The sequence below is a fragment of the Crocuta crocuta genome, unplaced genomic scaffold, assembly GCF_008692635.1.
Source record: "Crocuta crocuta isolate KB4526 unplaced genomic scaffold, BGI_CrCroc_1.0 scaffold234, whole genome shotgun sequence".
NCBI classification, from domain to species: domain Eukaryota; kingdom Metazoa; phylum Chordata; class Mammalia; order Carnivora; family Hyaenidae; genus Crocuta; species Crocuta crocuta.
In genome coordinates this window covers 1,571,429-1,593,297 of record NW_027529647.1, presented here as the reverse complement: position 1 = coordinate 1,593,297, position 21,869 = coordinate 1,571,429, and the positions used below count along the sequence as shown (strand labels likewise).

The window sequence follows — 21,869 nt, the reverse complement described above, 5'->3', positions numbered from 1 at the left end:
TGGTGTGCTACTACTACATTAGTTAGAGTGGATAAGCCAGTATTGGTAATTATTAATTAAGTCCATAGTTTATGTTAGGGTTCACCCTACTGTTACACAATCTCTGGCTTTTGACAAATATATAATGATAGGTATCCATCATTACAGTATCATGCCCTAATTAAAAACAGAGCCCTAAACATCCCCTATGCTCCACCTGTTCATCCCTCCCTCCTTCCTCAAGCCACTGGCAACCACCGATCTTTTTATTATTTCTGTAGTACCCAGACACATAGTTGGGATCATGTAGTGTGTAGCCGTGTCAGATTGGCTTCTTTCACTTCATAATACACAGTTAAGATTCCTGAATTCATCTGTTTGTGTCTCCAACATTGTGGGCAGCAGTTTGCCCTCCGTCCTCCCCTCTCTTAGGGATCCAAGAAGAATTGATTTTTAGTAAGCTCAGCTTGTTTTTACAGCTTGTTAGGATGGGGTGGCACCTACCAAGCTCCTTACATGTGGAACTGGAAACCAGAGATCCCGTTGCCTGGTATACATTGGACCCCTTATCTGTAGGGGATACATTTCAAGACCCCCACTGGGTTTCTGAAACCACAGGTAGTACTGAACCCCGACATATGCTATGTTTTTTCCTATACAGACATACCTATGATAAAGTTTAGTTTATAAATTAGGCAAGTAAGAGAATAACAACAATAGAACAATTATAATAATATACTGTAATAAAAGTTACTTGAATGTGATGTCTCTGAAAATATCTTATTGTACTGTTACCCTTCCTGTGATGACGTGAGGTGATAAAATGCCTTTGAAGTGACATGAAGTGAGGTGAGTGACCTAGGCACTGTAACGTAGCATTAGACCTCTGACACACTGTCAGAAGGAAGATCATCTACTTTCGGGTGACAGATAACTGAAACCTTGTAAAGCGAATCCATGCGTAAGGGGGGTACTCGTGTAAAAAAACAGTTGACATTTGTATAGTCACCTTGTATCCTCCAAGCTTGCCATACCCATTTGTTCATCTAGGAGGGGTTTTTGTTGTTGATTCTTTGGGATTTTCTACATAGACAATTATGAAATATATATACAAAGACTGCATTATATCTTCCTTCTTAATCTGTGTATCTCATCTCTTTTTTTTTTTTTTTTATTCATATTAGCTAGGACTTCCATTCAGTAATGCATAGGAGCTGTGAGAGTAGACATCTTTGCCTCGTTCCTGGTTTTAGTAAGAAAGCATCTAGTGTTGGTGCACCTGGGTGGCTCAGTTAGTTGATCATTGGCTCTTGATTTTGGCTCAGGTCATGGTCTCACAGTTCGTGGGATCAAGCCCCACTTCAGGCTCTGTGCTGGCGGCATAGAACCTACTTGGGTTTCCTCTCCCTGCCTGTCCCTTTCTCTTTCACACATGCACATGCTCTTTCTCTTTCTCTCTCAAAGTGAATAAACATTAAACTAAAAAGCATCTGGTGTCTCACCATTAGGTAGGTATGCTGTTCACTGTATTTTTTATTGTGATAAAAGATACATAATATAAAAATGACCATTTTAACCGTTTTTAAGCGTATAGTTCAGTGATATTAAATGCATTTACACTCTTGTGCAGCCATCATCACTGTCCACACACTCTCCGTCTCTAGAAGTTTTTCATCATTCCCAGCTGAGAAACCATACCCTTTAAACAAGAACTCCCCATTTTCCCCTCCCCAGTCCCTGGCAACCACCATTCTACTTTACGTCTTTATGAACTTGACTATTCTAGGTACCCTTTATAGGTAGAGTCATGCAATGGTTTTCCTTTTGTGTCAGGTTTTCTCACTTAGCAGCATGTCTGCAAAGCTTATACATGTTGTGGTAGGTGTCAAAATTGCATGTCGTTTTAAGGCAGAAGAGCATTCCATTGTATGCATTGTGCTTCTGTGTGCTTCTGTCTGAAAATTTGGGTTGCTTTGACGTTTTGGCTCTTGTGAATAATGCTTCTGTGCTTCTGTGTATAACCATCTGAGTGCCTGCTTTCACTCTTGAGTACATACCTAGAAGTGGAGTGGCTGGATTATATGGTAACTCTATGTTTAATTTTGTGAGGAACTTCCATACGGGTTTCCACCTGTGGCTGCCCCATTTTGCATTCCTCTCAGCAGTGCACAGGATTCCAGTTTCTCCACATACTTCTAATTTTCTGTTTTGTTTTGTTTAGTTTTTTTTAAATAATACTCAGATTCTAACAGGTGCATAGTGGGAGCTCATCATAGTTTCAGTTTGCATTCCCTACTAATTAATGATGGTGATCATTTTTATATGCTTATTGACTATTTACATGTCTTTGTAGAAATGTCTATTCAAGTCCTTTGCCCATTTTGATTGGGTTGTTTGCTTGTGTTGTTGAGTTGTAAGAATTCTTCATATATTCTGAATCCCAGATCCTAATTAGATACATGATTTTCAAATATTTTCTCCCACTTAGTGGGTTGTTTTTTCACATTCTTGTTAGTGTCCTTTGGTGCACAAAAGTTTTTATGTCATGAAATCCAATTATCCCTATTTTCTTTCATTGGTGATTTTGGTCTTCTATATAAGTTACTGCCAAATCCAGTGTGCAGCTTTTACCGTATGTTTGCTCCTGAGGGTTTTAAGGTTCTATCTCTCACATTTAGGTCTACAATTTTGACTTAATTTTCATTGCAGAATGAGGCAGGGATCTGAGTTCATTCTTTTATGTGTGGATATCTAGTTTCCCCAGTACCACTTGTTGAAAAGACAGTCTTTTCTCCACTGAATGGTCTTGACACTTGTAGAAAACCATTTGACCTTGTGCGGAGGTTTGTTTCTGGGCTATTCTATTCCATTGGTCTGTGTGTCTGTCTTTAGGCTACTATTAAACCGTTGTTTTTAAAGTTTATATTTTTTATTTTGACAGAGCATGAGCAGGGGAGGGCCAGAAATAGAGGGAGAAAGAGAACCCCAAGCAGCCTGATGCGGGTCTTGATCCCACAAACTGAGACCATGAACTGAGCCAAAACCAAGAGTCGGATGCTTAACTGATTGTTTTGATTCCTGCAGCTTTGTACAAAGTTTCACAATCAGGAAGTGTGAGACCTCCAACTTGATCTTTCTTTATCAAGATTGTTTTTGGCTATTTAGGAATCCCTTGAGATTCCGAATTTTAAGATAGATCTTCTATTTTTCTAAAAAAGCATTATTGAGAATTTGGTAGGGACTGCATGAATCTGTAGGTCACATCTTAATAAATAGTCTTCCACTCCATGAAAACACAATGTCTTTCCATTTATGTATGTATGCATTCTCTAATTCCTTTCTGCATTGATTTGTACTTTTTAGTGTACATCTTTCACCTCCTTTGTTGTTTATTCCCAAGTATTTAAATTTTTTTGATTGAATGGAATTGTTTTCTTAACTTCCATTTAGGATTGCTCATTGTTATCACAGAGAAATGCAATTTATCTCTGTTGTTTTTCTCTTCTCTGTTGCCACTTTATTTCCTTCTTCCTGCTAGCTTTGGGTTTAACTTACTTTTCCTTTTTTTATTTCCTTAAGGCGTAAAGTTGGGCTACTGCTTTGAAATCTTTTTTTTTTTTTTTTTTTAAATTTATTTCTAGGAGAGAGAGACAGCGTGAGCAGGGGAGGGTCAGAGAGAGAAGGAGTCACAGACTCTGAAACAGGCTCCAGGCTCTGAGCTGGCAGTCAGCACAGAGCCCGACGGGGGGCTCGAACCCACGAACCGTGAGATCATGACCTAAGCGAAAGTCGGACGCTTAACCGACTAAGCCACCCAGGCGCCCCGAAATCTTCTTTTTAAATGTAAACCTTTACAGCTATAAATTTCTCTCTAGCCCTGCTTTTGCTGCACCCCAAAGCTTTGGTATATTGTGTTTTCATTTTTATTTGTCTCAAGATGTTTTCTAATTTTCCTTGTGATCTCTTCTCTACACGTTGGTTGTTTGAGACCATGTTGTTTAACTTCCACATATTTGGGGATTTTCCAGTTTTCTCCTGCCTTTGTTTTCTAGTTTCATTCCATCGGAGAAGATACTTTATATTATTTCAGCCTTTTTTTTTTTTCTATTTATTAAAACTTTTATTATGGTTTAAAATGTGGGCTGTCCTGGAGAATGTCTCTGTATGCACTTGGAAAAAAATGTGTTTTTGGCTGTTTTGGGGTGGAGTGGTCTGTAGATCTCTCTTAGGTCTAAATGGTCTGTAGTATTCTTTTTTTTTTTTTTAAAGATTTTTATTTATTTCTAGGAGAGAGGGAGATAGACAGCGTNTTCTAGGAGAGAGAGAGAGAGAGCAGCGTGAGCAGTGGGAGGGTCAGAGAGAGAGGGAGTCACAGACTGAAACAGGCTCCAGGCTCTGAGCTGGCAGTCAGCACAGAGCCCGACGCGGGGCTCGAACCCACGAACCGCGAGATCATGACCTAAGCGAAAGTCGGACGCTTAACCAACTAAGCCACCCAGGCGCCCCGGTCTGTAGTATTCTTGTCTTACTGTTTCCACAGTGAGCTTCTGTTTGGTTGCCCTGTGTCCATTATTAGAAGTGGGGGTATTGAAATCTGTTATTCTATAGAGTTGTCTATTTTTCTCTTCAGTTTTCTCAGTTTTGGCTTCATATATTTAGGGGCTCTCATGTTTGGTGCATGCCTGTTTAAAATTGTTATATTTTCTTGGTGAAGTGACTCTTTTGTTATCATATCATGTCCTTTGTTTCTTGTAATAGTTTTTTACTTAAAGTCTACCCTGTCAGGTGTTAGTATAGTCACTTCAGCTCTCTTTTAGTTATTGCTCATGCAAAATATCTTTTCCCATCTTTTCGTATTGAACCTGTTTGTGACTTTAGATCTCAAGTGCATTTTTTGTTGACAGGATATACTTAGAACATATTGTTTTCAAATGTTTATTTATTTTGAGAAAGGGCGAGAGAGTGCACATGAGGGAGGAGCAGAGAGAAGGAGAGAAAGAATCCCAAGAAGGTTCTATGCTGCCTGTGATCTCACAGACTGTGAGATCATGACCAGAGCCAAAATCAAGAGTCAGAAGCTTAACCGACTGACCCACCCAGGCGCCTCTGGTTTTTCTTTTTTTTTTTTTTTAACATTCTGCCAATCTGTGCCTTGTACTTAGGGAGATTAATCTGTAATTGCTGATAAAGAAGGGCTTACTTTTGAGTTTTGTTTTCTCTATATCTTACAACTTTTTTGGTCCCTTAATTTTCCTTGTCCCTTAATTTTCCTTGTTCCTTAATTATTGCCTTTTGTGTTGGATTGATTTTTGTGTAGGAACATGTTATGATTCCTTTCTTACTTTCTTTTGTGTATATTCTCTGTGTTTTCTTTGTAGTTACCATGGAGATTACAGGTAACATCCTAAAGTTTAATGATCTAATTGTATTGATACCAATTTCAATTGCATACAAAAATTGTAGTTGTATATATCTCTGTCTCTCTCCTCATTTTGTTATTGCTGTCACAATTACATACTTAACACACTAACACAGGCTTATAATTATTTTTATGTATGCCTTTTAAATCCTCTAGAATATAAAAAGTGGAGTTTTATAAACCAAAGTTAGAATAATACTGATGTTTACATTTGTTTATATATTTTTTACCTTCAGCTCTATCTTCATACAGCTGCAAGTTACTGTCTAGTGTACTTTACTTTCAACTTGAAGGATTTCCTTTTCATGTCTTTGAGGATAGTTCTAGTGGTAAGACTCCTTCAGTTTTTGTTTATTTGGGAATGTCTTAATTTCTCCCTAATTTTTGACGAATAATTTTGCCAGATAAAGATTTCTTGGTTGATAGTTTTTTTTTTCTTTCAGCAATTTAAATATGTTATCACACTGCCTTATGGCCCCAACGTTTCTGTTGAGAAATTGACTGATAACCTTAATGAGGATCTCTTGCACATAAGTCTCTTCTCTTGTTGCTTCCAGGATTCTGTTTTTGTCTTTTTTTTTGTTTTTTTTAATATTTTTANGACTAAGCCACCCAGGCGCCCCCTGTTTTTGTCTTTTGACAGCTTACTTGATTGTACAGTGTCTCATTGTGGATCTTTAAGTTTATCCTGCTCTTCATTGATTTATTGAGTCATGTCTTTCTGCATATTTGGGAAGAGTTCAGTCATTATTTCTTTAATCTTTCTGCCCCTTTTTCCCTCTCTTCCTTCTTGGGACTTCTTTCCTTGAGCTGTTTGACCATATTTAAGACTGCTGTTTTAGTAAGTCTGATGTTTGTCCTTCTTCAGGAATGGTTTTTGCCAATTTTATTTTTTAAAGTTTGAGAGAGAGAGAGTGGTGGGGGGGGGTCGGAGGACAGGGGTAGAGAGAGAGAGGAAGAGAATCCCAAGCAGGCTTCGTGCTGTCTGAGTGGGCACTCGAACCCACCTACTGTGAGATCATGACCTAAGCTGAAACCAAAAGTCAGATGCTTAACAGATGGAGCCACCCAGGTGCCCCTCTAATTTATTTTTTGAACAGGCTATGTTTTCTTTGTATACCTTTTGTTTTTGAAAATTAGGTATTTGAGAAAACATCCACCTCTCCCTGTTCTGGCAGACTGGTTCTGTGTCTGGGCAGTCCTTCACTGATTTGGTGGACTTGATCTGAGCTCAGGGATCAGTCCAAGGTGAAAGTTTAAGGTCTTCTCTGAGGCCGCGTTTTGCCTGTGGGTCTTTATGTGACTTGTTCAGTTTCTCCATATACACAGCTATTTTTGAATGTCTTGCCGTCCCAAAGAGTCTTGTCTCTAGGTTCTGTTTATGGCCGAGATTGTATATTATATGTCTCTACTTTAGAAAAGGAAGTATTATTGAGGAAGTTACTCACTGTTCCTAGTTTGCTGAGTATTTTTTAATTGAATGGGTTTTGAGTTTTGTGAAATACTTTCTTTTGCATCTATTAATATGATCATATTTTTTCCTTTGGCCTCTTGATGTGATGACTTCTCTTAACTAATTATTGAATGTTGAACAAGCCTTTTGATACCTGGATTTGAATTGTTTATCTTTTGTTTGGTTTTGAATTGTTTATCTTTTGTGGAGGATTTTTTATACCTGTGGGTTAAGGTAATACTGATCTCACAGAATTACTTAGGAAGTATTCCCTCTGCTCCTATCTCCTGAAAGAGACTATAGAGAATTGGTATAATTTCTTCTTAACTGTCTGGTAGAATTCACCAGTGACCCCAAATGGGCCAGGTACTTTTTCTTGGAAAGTTGTTGTTGATAGAATTTCTTTATTAGAGGCCTACTCAGGTTCTCAGTTTCTGCTTGTGTAGGTTTTGACAGGTTGTGCTTTCAAGGAATTGGTTCATTTCCTCTAAGTTACCAAATTGGTGGGCATAGAATTATTTATAATATTTTTTATTATCTTTTTAATGTTCATGGTATCTGTAGCCATGTTCCCTCTTTCATTTTGCCTATTAGTAATATGCATCTTCTGATTTCATTAGTTAGCCTGGCTAGAGGTTTATAATTCTTTCCATCTTTTCATAGAAGCAACTTTTGAAGTCTTGAATTTCTCTATTGATTTCTTATTTTCGATTTCATTGATTTCTGCTCTAATTTTTATTATTTTTCTTNTTTCCATTGGATACTCTTTCCTGCTTTGTCAAAGATTAGTCAGCTGTATACTTTGGGGTCCAATTCTGAACTCTGAATTGGTCTATATGTCTGTTTTGGTGCCAATACCGTACTGTCTTGATGATGACAGCTTTGTAGTAGAGGCTAAAGTCTGGGATGGTGATGCCTCCCGTTTTGGTTTTATTCTTCAATATTACTTTGGCTATCGGGGTCATTTGTGGTTACATACAAATCTTAGGATAGTTTGTTCTAGTTTTGAGAAGTATGCTCGTGCAATTTTATTGGGATTGCATTGAATGTGTAGATTGCTTTGGGTCATAATGACATTTTAACTANCGATTCAAATTACATCTGAGGGGAGTCCTCTGTGCCTCTTGAATTTCAACATCTACTTCCCTCTCCAGGTTGGGAAAGTTCTCTGCTGTAATTTGTTCCAGGACTCTTTCAGCACCTTTCCCTCTCTCTTCCTCTTCTGGGATTCCTATGATACAGATATTGTTCCATTTGATTGTATTGCTGAGGTCTGGAACTCTTCCTTGATGTTCCTGGATCAGTTTGTCTCTTTTTTTTTTTTCAGTTTCTTCTTTTTCTATAATTGTGTCTTCTAAATCATTTATTCTCCTTTCTGCCTCTTCAATCCGTGCATTAGATGCCTCCAGTTTATTATGTATCTCATTTATCGCATTTTTAATTCATCATAACTATTTTTAAGCTCCATGGTGTTTGTAGCCATTGTTTCTTTGAGGTTCTCTATGCTTTTTTCAAGCCCAGCAATTAATTTTATGATCAGTGTTCTAAAATCTTGTTCAGTTATGCTGCTTATATCTGTTTTGAGCAGTTCTTTAGCTGTCAATTCTTCCTGGAATTTCTTTGGAGGAGAGCTCTTTCATTTTGTCATTTTGGTTAACTTTCTATATCTTGTTAGTTTTTTTTAAATTTTTTAATGTTTTATTTATTTCTGAGAGAGAGAGAGAGAAAGAGAGAGACAGCATGAGCAGGGGAGGGTCAGAGAGAGAGGGAGACAGAATCTGAAACAGGCTCCAGGCTCTGAGCTAGCTGTCAGCACAGAGCCTGATGCGGGGCTCGAACCCACGAACTGTGAGACCATGACCTGAGCCGAAGTCAGATGCCTAACCGACTGAGCCACCCAGGTGCCCCAATCTCTTGTTAGTTTTAAAAGCTTGTTGTGCACTCTGCACCTGTGAGCGCTGCTGTCCCAAAGAAGGCTCTTAGACTGTCCAGGGCTTATCCTTACAGAAAGTGTTCTTTGAATGGTATCTCTTGGTCTCTCTTGTTGATACCTTGGTTATTTTATTTTCCTACTCGTTGTGGTATTTGGGACTCTCCACCATGTGTACTTTGGCTTGTTTCTTGAGGTAGCCCTGGAGAAGAAAACAGACAGACAAACACACAGGGAACAAAGGCACACAAACGCACAGACAAATCCAACAAACACGCAAACCAAAAGGGAAAACGAAAAAGTAAAGAGAAAAGAGGGAGGAGGGAAGGCAAATACTAGAAAATAAAAATACATTAAAAAGTCAAAAAGAAGAAAAAAGGAAGAAAGAAGAAACCCAATAGACAAAGAACAGTTTACAGCATATAACCAGATTTCCCAGCTACAGTTAAATAGCTGGGTGTATGCAGTGCTGGTTGAAGAGCATAGAGAAAGAGATGACAGAGCGGGAATGAGGCAAAATTGGAAATGAAATGAACAGGCAGAAGGGATAAGAAGCCTTTTTCAAAGAGCAAAAGGGTAGAATATGGTTGAAGAGGTGAGAGAAAGACAGTGGTGTTATCCAGAGAAACTATATAGTCTGATTGCTCATGAGAGAAAGATGAAAAGGTAGGTAGGTGTAGAATTTACATCTAGAGAATGGATTAAATGTGACCAGAATTAATCAGGGCAGTACTCTGATTAAAAAAAAAAAAAAAAAAAAGGGCAGCTCTCTAGCAGGGATGGGCGGGAGTTCTGCCTTGGCGGTTGTCGGGAGAAGAGTGGTGGTGCCCCAGTCCCTTCTTGAACCAAGCGCTGCAACTCACTTTTTTGGGTGTGTAAACTCCCTATTCTAGGGGCGCAGCCAAGGTGGGTCGCGCTCTTTAACCCAGGCCAGGCCTCGTTTCCAGATCTCAGTCCGTGCGCCCCACTGAAATTGCCAGAGACACAACCTCGCAGGCGATCCCCTCAGGGCAGTCCCAAGCCTCTTGCCTAGCCCTGGGGACTGAGCCAGAAGCTGCTGCTCCCGTCTCCTCCAGGTCCGGGTGGCAAGCGAGGAGCAGTTTCATCCGTGGGTCGCCTGGGACAAGTGTGTCCTGCCTAGGGTCAGCTGGAGAGTGGGAAACCGGGTCCCTCTGTGTCTGGTCACCCGAAACACGAACTCGCAGGCAAATCTCCCAGTTTTAAGCCCTTCGTCTTCCCTCCAGGGATCCAGCTGAGCCAGAAGCACAAAGGCGCAGTTGCTGCACGGCCCCTCCTGGTCGAGTTGGCGCGCAGGGAGTTGTCTTCCCGGGGATAGCCTGGGACGAGTGTGTCCCGCCTAGGGTCAGCTGGAGAGCAGGAGACCGTGTCCCTGTGTCCCCAGTGGAGGTTTTTCTGTTCCCTGGTGACAGGGACCGTGTCTTGAGCAGTTTCGGCCTCTCTCTTTCCCCTCTAACTGCCCGCAGAGGGGGATCGCATCCGTCCCTCTGTGTCTCTGGTCCCGGCCCGATTTTATCTTCCCCAGTTTGCACTCATGTTAGAAGGTTTTCTCAGTGGACTCTGTCTCCTTTTCCTCCCAAACTCCTGATTCTGTAAGGGTTCCTATGGCTTCAGGTCTTCTCCGTGCCAGATATGGGGGCGAGTGCAATGTACTGAGTTCCCTACTTCTCCGCCATCTTGCCCCCAGTAATTTCCTCTTTTCTTACACTGGAAGCTTAGATTACTGATTTTAGATCTTTTCCAATACATGAATTCAGTACTATAAATTTCCCTCTAAGCACTACTTTAACTACATCTCACGAATTTTCATAAATTGTTTTCTAATTTTCATTTAATTCAAAATATTAATTTCTCTTGAAATTTCTTCTTTGTTCTATGTGTTATTTGGAAGTGTGTTGTTTAACATCCAGATACTTGAGGATTTTCTAGCTGTTTTTCTGTTACTGATTTCAGGTTTAGTTCTCTTGTGGATTGAGAGCACACATTGCATGATTTTTATTCTTTTTTTCATACACACACATATTTAAATTTATTTATTTATTTTAAGAGAGAGAGAGAAAGGGAGGGGCAGGGAGAGAGGGAGAGAGAGAATCCCAAGCAGGCTCCAAACTGACAGCACAGAGCCCAACATGGGATTCTAACTCATGAGCCATGAGTTCACGGCCTGAGCCAAAATCAAGAGTCAGATGCTTAACTGACTGAACCACCCAGGCCCCTTATTTGCCCCTCATGATTTTTATTATTTTTTAAAATGTTATTTATATATTTTGAGATAGAGTGGAAAAGGGGCAGAGAGGGGGAGAGAGAGAATTCCAATCTGGCTCCACACTGTAGTGCAGAGCCTAATATGGGGCTCTAACCCATGAACTATGAGATAATGACCTGAGCTGAAATCAAGAATTAGATGCTTTAATCTACTGAGCCACCCAGGTGCCCCTACAATTTTTATTCTTTTCTTTTAAATTTCTTAAGATGTGTTTTATGGCCCAAATGTGGTCTGTGTTGGGGAATGTTCTGTGTAAGATTGAGAAGAATGCACATTCAGTTGTTTGAGCAAGTAGTCTATACATGTCTGTTATATCCAATTGAGTGATGGTGTTGTTGAATTCAGGTATGTTGTCACTGATTTTTCTGCCTGTCGGATCTGTCCATTTCTGATAGCGAGGTGTTGAAGTCGGCCCTAGTGGATTCATCTGTTTCTTCTTGAAGTTGTCAGTTTTTCCTTTATATATTTTGAAGCTCTGTTAAATGCACACACAATAAGGATTATTATGTCTTATTGAAGGATTGGCTCCATCATTATGTAATGTTCCTCTCTATCCCTGATAATTTTCATTGCTCTGAAGTTTCTTCTGTCTGAAATTAGTATAGCTACTCTAGCTACTCCAGCTTTATTTTTTACTCCTTTCCTTTCCTTTCCTCTCCTCTTTCCTTTCCTTTCCTTCTCTTTTTTTTCTTTAATGTTTTATTTCTAAGAGAGAGAGAGAGAGAGAGCATGAGCAGAGGAGGGTCAGAGAGAGAGGGAGACACAGAATCTGAAGCAGGCTCCAGGCTCTGAGCTAGCTGTTAGCACAGAGCCCAATGCGGGGCTCGAACCCAGGAACTGCGAGATCATGACCTGAGCTGAAGTCAGACCCTTAACCGACTGAGCCACCCAGGTGCCCAACCAGCTTTAATTTAATTAGTGTTAACATGGTATGTATTTGTCTGTCATTTTACTTTAAATCTATCTGTATTTCTATATTTAAAGTGGGTTTCTTGAAGATATCACATAGTTGGGTATTATTTTTTGATTCACTGATCATTTCTGTCTTATTTATTTAAGTAATTTCTACACGCAATATGGGGCTCAAACTCATGACCCTGAGATCAAGAGGTACTGCTCTTCCAACTAAACCAGACAGATGCCCCTGACCATCTCTGCCTCTTAAATGCTGTATTTAGACCATTAATATTTAAACTGATTATTGATACATTTGGATTAATAACTGCTATAACTTATTTTTATCTATTGCCTTTGGTTTTGTCTTTTACTCTTTTTCTGCTTTCTCTGGCTTTAATTGAACATTTTATAGACTACATTTTCCCACACTCTTAACATATCATACTTAAAAAACAAAAAAACTCTTTTTAAATGTTTGCCCTTGAATTCACAGTATGTATCTGCAGCTAATCCAAGTTCACTTCCACATCCACTTTCAAATAATGCTATACCACTTCATGGGTAGTGCAGGTACCTTATAACAGAATATTCCCAGTCTTTCCTCCTTTCCCTTATGACATTCTCATTCATTTCACTTGTACTGAAGCTTCAATTACTGCATACATTGTTGATATTATTATTTTGAACAAACTGTTATGCATGAGGTCAGTTAAGAATAAGAAAAATAAAACATTTTACCCCCCATTTATTCCTTCTCTAACATTCTTCTTTGTGTAGATCTGTCTTTCTAACCTGTGTCTGTTTCCTTCTTTCTGAAGATCTTCTTTTAACATTTTTTGGTAGGCAAGAGTGCCCTGTAACAAATATCCTTAATTTTTAAACATTTTAAACTTNCCTAAGCGAAAGTCGGACGCTTAACCGACTAAGCAACCCAGGCGCCCCCTAAAAATTTTTTTTAAATGTTTATTATTTTTGAGAGTAAGAGCATGTGAATGGGGGAGGAGCAGAGAGAGAGGGAGACACAGAATCCGAAGTAGGCTCCAGTCTTGCAGCTGTCAGCACAGATCCAGATGTGGGGCTTGAACCCATGGACCATGAGATCATGAGCTGAAGCTGTACACTTAACCAAATGAGCCACCCGGGTGTCCCTATATTTGATGTTCTGTGAGCTTCCTGGATCTGCTATTAATTTTGGAAAAGTCTCAAACATTGTTGGGTCACATATTTCTTTTGTTCCTTTTTCTCTTCTATTTTCACTGCAGATAGATACACCTTCTGTAATTGTCCCACGGTTCTTAGGTTTTCTGTTCTGTCCTTTTCATTCTTTTTTCTGTTTGCATTTCAGTCTTGAAAGTTGCAGTGTCAGTTCCTCAAGTTCATTGGTTCTTTCTTTGGCTGTGTCTAGTGTATTGATGATCCCATCAAAAGTGTTCTTTATTTCTGTTAAAATTTGTGTTGGTTGCCAGCATATCCTTTTGATTCTTCCATAGAATGTCTATCTCTCTGCTTAGTTTGATGGGATCCACTTTTTCCACCAGAGCTCTAGCATCTTAATCATAGTTGCTTTAAATTCCTCGTCTGATAATTCCAACATCTCTGCCATACCTGAGTCTGGTTCTCTCCTTGCTCTGGCTCTTCAGTGTCTGTGTTTTTTATGTTAATATGCTTTGGAATTTTTTTTTTTTAAAAAACTCTTCTCTGTTTTTTGTTTTTTTAATGTTTTATTTATTTCTAGGAGAGAGAGAGAGAGAGACAGCGTGAGCAGGGGAGGGTCAGAGAGAGAGGGAGTCACAGACTGAAGCAGGCTCCAGGCTCTGAGCTGGCAGTCAGCACAGAGCCTGACGCGGGGCTCGAACCCACGAACCGTGAGATCATGACCTAAGCGAAAGTCAGACGCTTAACCGACTAAGCCACCCAGGCGCCCCTGCTTTGGAATTTTTTAAAAGCCAGCATGCTGTACTAGGTAAAAGGGACCAAGATGAGTATGCCTTAGTGTGAGGTCTTATGCTTACGTGGCTAGGAGTTCGCCTGTGTTTACTGTTTGCTCTAGCAGTGTCATTACTAAAATTTACTCATATCTTTGTTTTTGTCTCCTCTGTTGTCTTTGAGTTTCCCTAGTGATTTCTGAATGTCTTGAGAAGTGCAGCTTTTTAGTTGTACGCCCGTTGTTGTACGCCCGTTATTGTACGCGAGCCCTGTGGATATTATTAGAAGTGATCTCCAGTTCTGTGATTAGGTCTCAGTCTTTTCATAACCCTGTACCACTGACCTGTGCCTTCACAAGCGCTATTTGATTTTGGGTTTTGCCCATTCTCTTAAGTGAAACAAGAAGGTGGGGGATGGGGTGCTGGGGTTGAGGATAGGTTCCTGTGAAGTCTCCTCTAGGCTCTGGTAAAACTGTTTCCCTTGGGGCAGGCCTTGTTAAGAACAATGCTCTGGGGGCATCTCAGAATGGCTACTTTCCCCTCCCCCTACTTGAAGCGTGAGGAGTTTTGTTCTCAGACCTTCACTGTGAGAAGCTTGGCAGGGCTTCTGGAGATAAAACTCAGAAGTGTGAGGGGCGACTGGGTGGCTTAGTCGGTTAAGTGTCCGACTTTCGCTTAGGTCATGATCTTGTGGTTCATGGGTTCGAGCCCCGCGTTGGGCTCTGTGCTGACTACCAGCTCGGAGCCTGGAGCCTGTTTCAGTCTGTGACTCCCTCTCTCTCTGACCCTCCCCTGCTTGCGCTGTCTCTCTCTCTCTCTCTCTCCTAGAAATAAATAAAACAAAAAAAACCCTCAGAAGTGTGAGGGTCCCCCTAAGAATGGGCCCTTCCATTATTCTAGGTGCTTGGGCAGTGTTGTATCCTGTGACTTCAGTTCTTTAATGGATCTAAAAAGTATTGTTCTTCAGTTTGTTTAACTTTTTTCTTATTGTAGGGATGGTGGTGACAGCCTTCAAGCTCCTTACATGCCAGACTGGAAAGTGAAATTTCCTTGCCTTCATTTTTAAAAGGTAGTTTTTATAGATAAAAAGAATTCCAGTTGACCTTTTCCCTCCTTTTCTTTCAGTGTTTTAAAGATGTCATTCCGTTATCCTGACTTACAGCAGGAGTTGCTTGTCATTCCTATCTTTATCTACACATATTGTGCTTTTTTAAATGTTTATGAGCAGTTTACTCAGTTCACTATAGTGAGCAAGTTCCCAGTGGGGTGCACAGATACGAGCAAGGTAGCCTTAGGTTGATGCAGGAGCCAGCGCGGTACATGGGACTGGCTGGGCATCAGGCAAGGAGGGGGCACCAAGGTCAGAGTCAGACTAGCCGGGAGACCCTGAGCCGAGGGCAGGTTAATGCCCTGACGCTGTGCAGGGCATGTCGGTGATGTCAGGGGGACAGGTGCTACAGAAACAGGGCCCACGTCAACTGTTGTTGCTTTGTAAGTCATGTGCTAGCATGCGAACGGGAATTCTAGAATCCTCCAGTAACAGTGGGCCAGAGTGGTAATACCTCTGTATTTCTCCCTCAGTGCCTCCTTGCCTCTTGTCATTCCTGTCCTTAAGCTACATACCCTGATGATGAAAGTCTCACATACACAGGTCTCTCAGATGACAAAGCTATTTCCAAAGCAGCATCTTACGCAGTCTGTGATATTGAAGAAAGTATCTCTGGTTCACTGTCTTATGTGAAAAGAGTCATCCACCCCTGACCAATGCCTAACTGAAAACATAATTTAGAAGACAGATATAGGAAGTGGAATATGGATAAAAATAGGAAACAAACTTCAAAAAAGCTGTTGTCTATGGGGACTGGGCCACTTGATGACCAGTTCACAGATGGTCTCACCGGAAGGCTACGAAATGTTGCTCATGTAATTATTAGAAACCTCCTGGAATCCACAGCCTGCAATCTGCAAACTACTGGGTAAAACTCAGTCTCTCCGTATGAGATGGTCAGAGTCCAGCTTAAGCCGTCTCTAACTCCTGGAAGAAATGCTGCACCACATACAGAATCTCAAAGGCAAGAAAGGCCTGTTAGGATGTAGAAGGTTCACATACGATACGATAATTTTAATTCTGAAGGGACCCTGAGTTCCATTTGTCACTTTTTAAAGTTTATCTGTTGAGAAGAGACTTAAGGACACTATACTGGCATTTAACTTTTTGGCAAAATAGAAACTTTTTTTTTCTAACCATAGTTCCAGAAAAATGTTTTAAAGAGGCTATTATTTCGGATTCAAGTAATATTTTTAGCAAGTGACACAAAACAGTAACAAAAATGTAAACATCTTCATATCTGATGTAAGAGTAAAACCTCTTTAAAAATATCTTGTTTTAAAGTGTATTGCAGGAGGGGCGCCTGAGTGGCTTAGTCAGTTAAACGTTTGACTCCTGATTTCTGCTTGGGTCATGATCTGGCAGTTTGTGTGTTCAAGCCCTGTGTCGGGCTCTGTGCTGACCATGAGGAGCCTGCTTGATTCTTTTTCCCTTTTTCCCTCCCTCTTCCCTGTGCGCTCGCGCTCTCTCTCTCTCTCTCTCTCTCTCTCCAAATAAGCACTTAAAAATACATATAGTGCCTGAATCAGTGCTTATAAATAGTAGAGAGCTCTCTTACAGGGAATCAGAAAAATAGCAGAATAAGTCACAATAATCCTGTTACTGTTACAGATTTGTGTTAGGCAGTAGTGTTCTTTTTGGAAGGCACAAATTGGAAATCTGATTACCTAGAGGTTGCAAATGTGGTTCTGAAGATGTCATGTGACGGGGAGAGCTAACTGGGAACAAATTTCCTCAACTGGAATTAATGGCAGTTAATCAGACAACATGACTTCTAGGTTACAATACTCTGGAACTTAAGAAGTCCCCCTTCCTCAGCCACACGGCAGTCAGTGAAGGCGTGGGGCTGAGTATGGGCCCCACGGCTGCACTTCGGGTTTGGAGTGCTTATGACAACAAAGACATGGTTCCTAGAAATCAAACTTTATGGTAACAGAAAGTAATCACTTTAGATAGAACAGTAGGTGAGCTCGAGAGTGTAGCAGGTTCTAAGTCAGACATCTTGAAGAGGGTTCTGGAACAGCAGGGTGGAGTTTCACTGGTCCTTCTCGGGGGAAACATTCCATACGATGATGACAGCGATGGTGATGATGGTGGCCACCACAGGGACAGTCCCTGTCGCCCACATCTTGAAATTCTTCCACCAATATCTTCTCTTCAGCTCAGTGGTGTTAGTTTCAAATCGGGACGCTCCTGACTACAGTGAGTCTGCACCATCCTCTGGTGTTTCTGATCTCTTTCCAGCCCCTTATCCACGTCAACTCTCATGATGTCCACCACGTCATCTGTCTGGTTGTGTGTCCGCCCAGGTCTCCGGTTACGACCAGAGGTGGGACTTGACCCTGCAGGTGTAGACATTTGGTGTTGGCAGTGATGGCCTGCAGCCCCGGCAGCGGGACCGAGGCCCGGTCCACACCTAATGTGCTTTTTAAAAGCCTGGCTTCTTTAAGGGTTTTTTTTCTTTAACACTGGTTTTTACCAACTTGATTATGATGTGTCTTGGTGGTGGTCTCTTAAAGTGTATCCCCCCTTGGGTTTTATTGAGGTTCTTGGGTCTGTGAGTTTATAGTCTTGATCATATTTAGGACATTTTGCTTTTTTCTTTAGATACTCTTGTTTCTCCTTTTGCTCTTTTTCTGAGTAGTGTCAGGTGGGTCCACAGCTGCCTTTGGGCTTCAGGTAATTTAGCGTCATTATTAGGGGTACTGCCCTTCTGAGGATTCCATCCAGCGCCCTGTGGATTAGGAGGCCTTTCTACCATGGCTTGTGGAAACAACAGGCAGTCTCATCCCTGTGTGAGCCCGGGGGGTCGTTCCATCGACTCTTTTCTGGGGGGCCTCGCCGTGGCCTCTGGGCAGAGTTTGGCTCCCACAGGTGCAGGTTTGTTCTCTGCTGAAGACTCAAGAGGACCCTCCTCATATCCTGGAGCGCCTCTCCTTTCCACCGCTTGCCCTGCACACCCTTGCTGTGTCCTTGACCTCCCAGTTCTGTCTCTTCCACTGAGGGAGACGCCTGGCTGCATCTGAGCCTCCCCTCCCTGCATCGGAGCCTGGAAACCACATTGGCTGTGGCTGGTGCAGTCACAGGGCTCAGGCTGGTGGTCTCCCTTCTCACTGGGAAACCATCACGTCCTCTCTTGTCCATTTTTCCTGCTGTTCAGGGGTCCCTGTTACTCTGTCTTGAATGAGCATATAACCAAACAAATGCAAGAGCCTGTCAGGAGCTTAATGAGGTTCAGAGCAGGTGGGGCCTTGCAGCTAAGCGGATTGATTGTTAACACTCCCTTTTTTCCTTTGTTAATCGGTCACACTGTGAATGAGAACAGGAAGATGGTGCAGACTGGAAGACAGCGTTGTGGCAGCCTGGGGTTGGCCCCACACCAAGCTCAGGTTTACCAGCCTCTCTGCTTGTGCCTTTGCTGGGATGAGGTGCCTGCGAGGATCCACGCCTCCTCACAGGAGCTTGAGTGGAGAAGGGAGCTGATCACCTATGAACTCGCACCGGCAGGGTCCTCGCGCTGCTTCTGTGGCCTGAGCCAGACCGAACAGGCCACCTACCTCTGGGCATTCTGGCCTTGGTCTGGACTCCTCCCTGGCCTCTTGGGGCCACCTCTACTGCCCGAGGTGCTGGCCACAGCCACAGCTGGGCGGAGAAGGCCTTTGGGGGTGTGCCATCCTGGTACACTTGCACTAGGAGGCGGGGCACTGATTACCGACCGTCAGCTGCACTTCCGTGCGGGCAGCAAGAGGGGGAGTCTGCAAGGCCAGCCTTGCAAGGTGAGTGGACATGTTTTCTGAACCGGTGTCGATGTGGGGTGACAACCAGCGCTGCTCCCCAGAGCACAGAGCCTGTGTTTCCTGAGTGGGTAGAGGTCTCTGTTCTTCACCTAGAGGCGCCTTCCTGGTCCCACAGCCAGGACTCTCCTAGCCTCAGGCCCTTCTCTGGGGTGGTACCAGGACCTCTGGGGGGAGAGTGGTGGCGGGGCCCTGGTTCCAGGATGGGGAGGTCCCCTGGGGACCCCACGGCTGATGGGGTCTGGGTCAGGATGAGTGCATCATCCTTTACTCGTGGCAGGTCTGATGAGGCATCTGTCCTGGAGGCCAGCTAAGGGCAAGGGCTGAGGCGCTAATGGGAGGGTGGTTTAGCGGGAGCCTTTCTCACATGACTAAGCCCCATGGGCTCTTATTGCATGCGTCTTTACCCCTGAGGGAAGAGTTCAGGTATGGGAACATTCCAGATTGAAGCTTCCTGCCGGTGGGAAACACTAAGGGGGCCGTGGTCTCCTCCACACTGGCAGAGCCACATTGCCTTAATGTCCTACAGTGTAAGGTCCAGAGATGTTCAGAGAATGGAAGGTAGACAGAGGCTGAGGACTAGTGGACATAGAGGTAGGGAAGACATTGGGTCAGCCCTCTCGCCCATACAGGAAGGATTGGGCAGAGTTAGAAAAGACACGCTGTCACTTCAGACTCCTACCTGAGGGTCCGTGGTGAGCACTGCACTGTGTTGTGGTGCCCCCCGGTTCTTGGGAGGGTCCTGCTGAGCTCAGGCATGGGTGGCCCCTTCCTCTCCACAGAGATAGGCCCACAACCAGCTCCTCTCTGGTCTGCTGTCTGAAAGTCCTGAGCCTTCGCCTGGGACTTCTGTGATGGTATGGATTGGTTCTGGCTGTGCTTTAACCAAGTATTTCTCTGATGGCACCTGAGCCCACAGGAGCCTCCCTGCCTTCCCATTAGGAGCTGTAACTTTGGTGCCCCCTTATCGCCCTTGCTTAAATGTCTCCATCCCACAAGGATTTGGGTGGGATGTGCAGGCCAAGGACCCCAGTCTGGTGGCAGAAGCCTGTCCCTTCTCTCATGCATCAGAGAGGACTGAGCCAGGCCCCTTTGAGATGCTCACACTCAGATGGGGACAACCGGAGCAGCTGGTGGGAGCATCTAACACCATTGTTCTGTCAAGAAGGCCCCTCTGACGTTCATCCTTATATTCAGCAAGTACTTGGTAAGCACCTGCTGCAGGTTTACCTGTTCCTGCTGCATAAGTGCCAGCTCTCAGGGGACCACATCTCATGAGACAGATGGCACACTGTGCATTAGAGGTGATTGGTGGTAAGACAAAAACAGGCAGCATGTTGACTTAAATTGGAGGAACCATGCAAAGGCCCTGAGGCAGAAGCCCATTTGGGAAAGTTGAAACTGTCAACATGTGACAAACTATGTTAGTAAATAAGCCCCACGGCCAGCCCTAAGCAGGAAGCACAGCGGCTACTTGTACTTCTTATCAGAAACCAGGATTGCCCATCCAGCCAAGAGGACAGAGTCCCCAGAGAGGAAGCAGGTCTGGAGTTGGCAGTCTTCAGGCCTCAAGGCTCCTTCTCCAAGAGTGAGATGATAGCCCTCAGCTGAGAATACACACTCCTGTTCTCGGAGAAGCTACAGAATGAGCTTCTGGAATGTAGAATTGCCATATCCTGCCATCTTCATTGTAGAACTGAGCTGGTAAGGACAAATATCATAGGGTTCAGACAAGGGTACAGAGGTTTCAGTGCCAGGGACTCTTCGTCGGGGAGAGGGAAATTCCCTCTCTGTTTTTGTCTCTCATTGGTTGGCATACCTCTGCACGGGGACATGTATAGCTCAGAGATGTCCATATAGCCTGGGCTGGCCAGACCAGCTTGCCTAGTCATCAGCCCACATCCTGTCCTCACACTGCTGTCCGTTCTGATGACTTGCTCCAGGTAACGAAAAAAGACTGCTTCTGGCCATGGAGTAGTTCACAGCTGACCAGTGTCTACTAAGGACTCAGGAACTGGTTATAATTCTGAAAGGAGCTGCTTCAGGAGCTGAAGAGCTGCCCTGGCAGCCATGACTCAGAGGAGCTCGGGGAGGTGAGCCTACTTCTTGCACTGGAATTTTCTCCTTGGGGCTGGGCAGGGAAAGCTGCCAAGAGAAGCCCCAAGAGCCCCGCCCCACACACTCTCTTGGGGCTGGGGAGACTGACATGGAGGTCTGGTCCGGCTAAGGCAGAAGAGCCCTAAGAGGAAGGAGGTCAGAGATACGAAGTTGATTCTCAGCAGTGGTTCCCTATTGAGGCTGAAAAGCACAGCAGGATTGGAGGCAGTTTTGTGGTGTTTGGGAAGAGTTCAGAGCCTGTGAAGGAGAAAAGACCTGAGAAGCACCAGGCTCTTTGCTGGGACCCTTTGGGGCAGCACCCTGGGTGTGGGGCAAATCCACAGGCAGATTGGACTTTACAAGGACTGCAGATGGGCTAAACATCACCTGATTCCTTGACTATCCAATGGTGGCCTGACCCTCTCATTCTGTCATACACTGTGCCTGATGCTGAGTCTGGTTACCATGTACACTGAAAAACAGGACCATTGGGTGGGATGATAGACCCACCAGAGATTAAGATACTAGAGTTTAAAATTAACATATTAAAGAAAATAGATAAGATGCATAGTATCACAGAGAATGAGAATTCATAAAAAAAGTAAATGAAAAATCGAAAACGGGAAAGTATGATAAAAGAAATTTAAAATTCAGTAAGTGGTTTTAACAGATTAGAGACAGCTGAAGAAACAGTCAGTGAGTTGGAAGATAGATCAACGGAAAATAGCTCTGCAAACATCACCATGGCCAGCTCACACTGTCTGGTGAGCTTCCTTCCTGGGTCTTCAGGGCCCTGCTGGTCTCTTTTGTAGACCCCCAGCCTTGGGCGGGGTGGGGGGTCCTGCTGAAGAAGATTCTTGGTGCTTGGAAAGACTGAGGGGTCTTTGGAATTTGGGGAACATGTTTTTATGCTGCTTTGTTGGAAATACTGCTAGCATGTTAGGAGTCCATCAAGAGAGCTGTGAGGCTAATGAAATCTTTAG

General features: G+C 43.1%; 1 protein-coding gene across 7 annotated transcripts in view; it reads left to right on the top strand.

Annotated features, from left to right (window-relative positions):
• DNASE1 (deoxyribonuclease 1) overlaps positions 1–21,869 on the top strand; it is a 48,166-nt gene that overhangs the window by 17,064 nt on the left and 9,233 nt on the right. For 2 of the 7 annotated variants that reach the window (XM_077762537.1, XM_077762535.1), the window contains exons 1-2: positions 18,690–18,771; positions 20,733–20,882. The exons of 2 other annotated variants lie outside the window; for them this stretch is intronic. Coding sequence is in view for 2 of the 5 variants with exons in the window: in XM_077762532.1 (XP_077618658.1) it covers positions 18,325–18,771 (447 nt within the window). In the remaining 3 variants the exon portion in view is untranslated. Of the gene's footprint in view, positions 1–14,880; positions 14,957–18,320; positions 18,772–20,279; positions 20,494–20,732; positions 20,883–21,869 lie in introns of those variants that run through there. 3 more of the 7 variants (XM_077762536.1, XM_077762532.1, XM_077762533.1) reach the window with 3 other exon arrangements.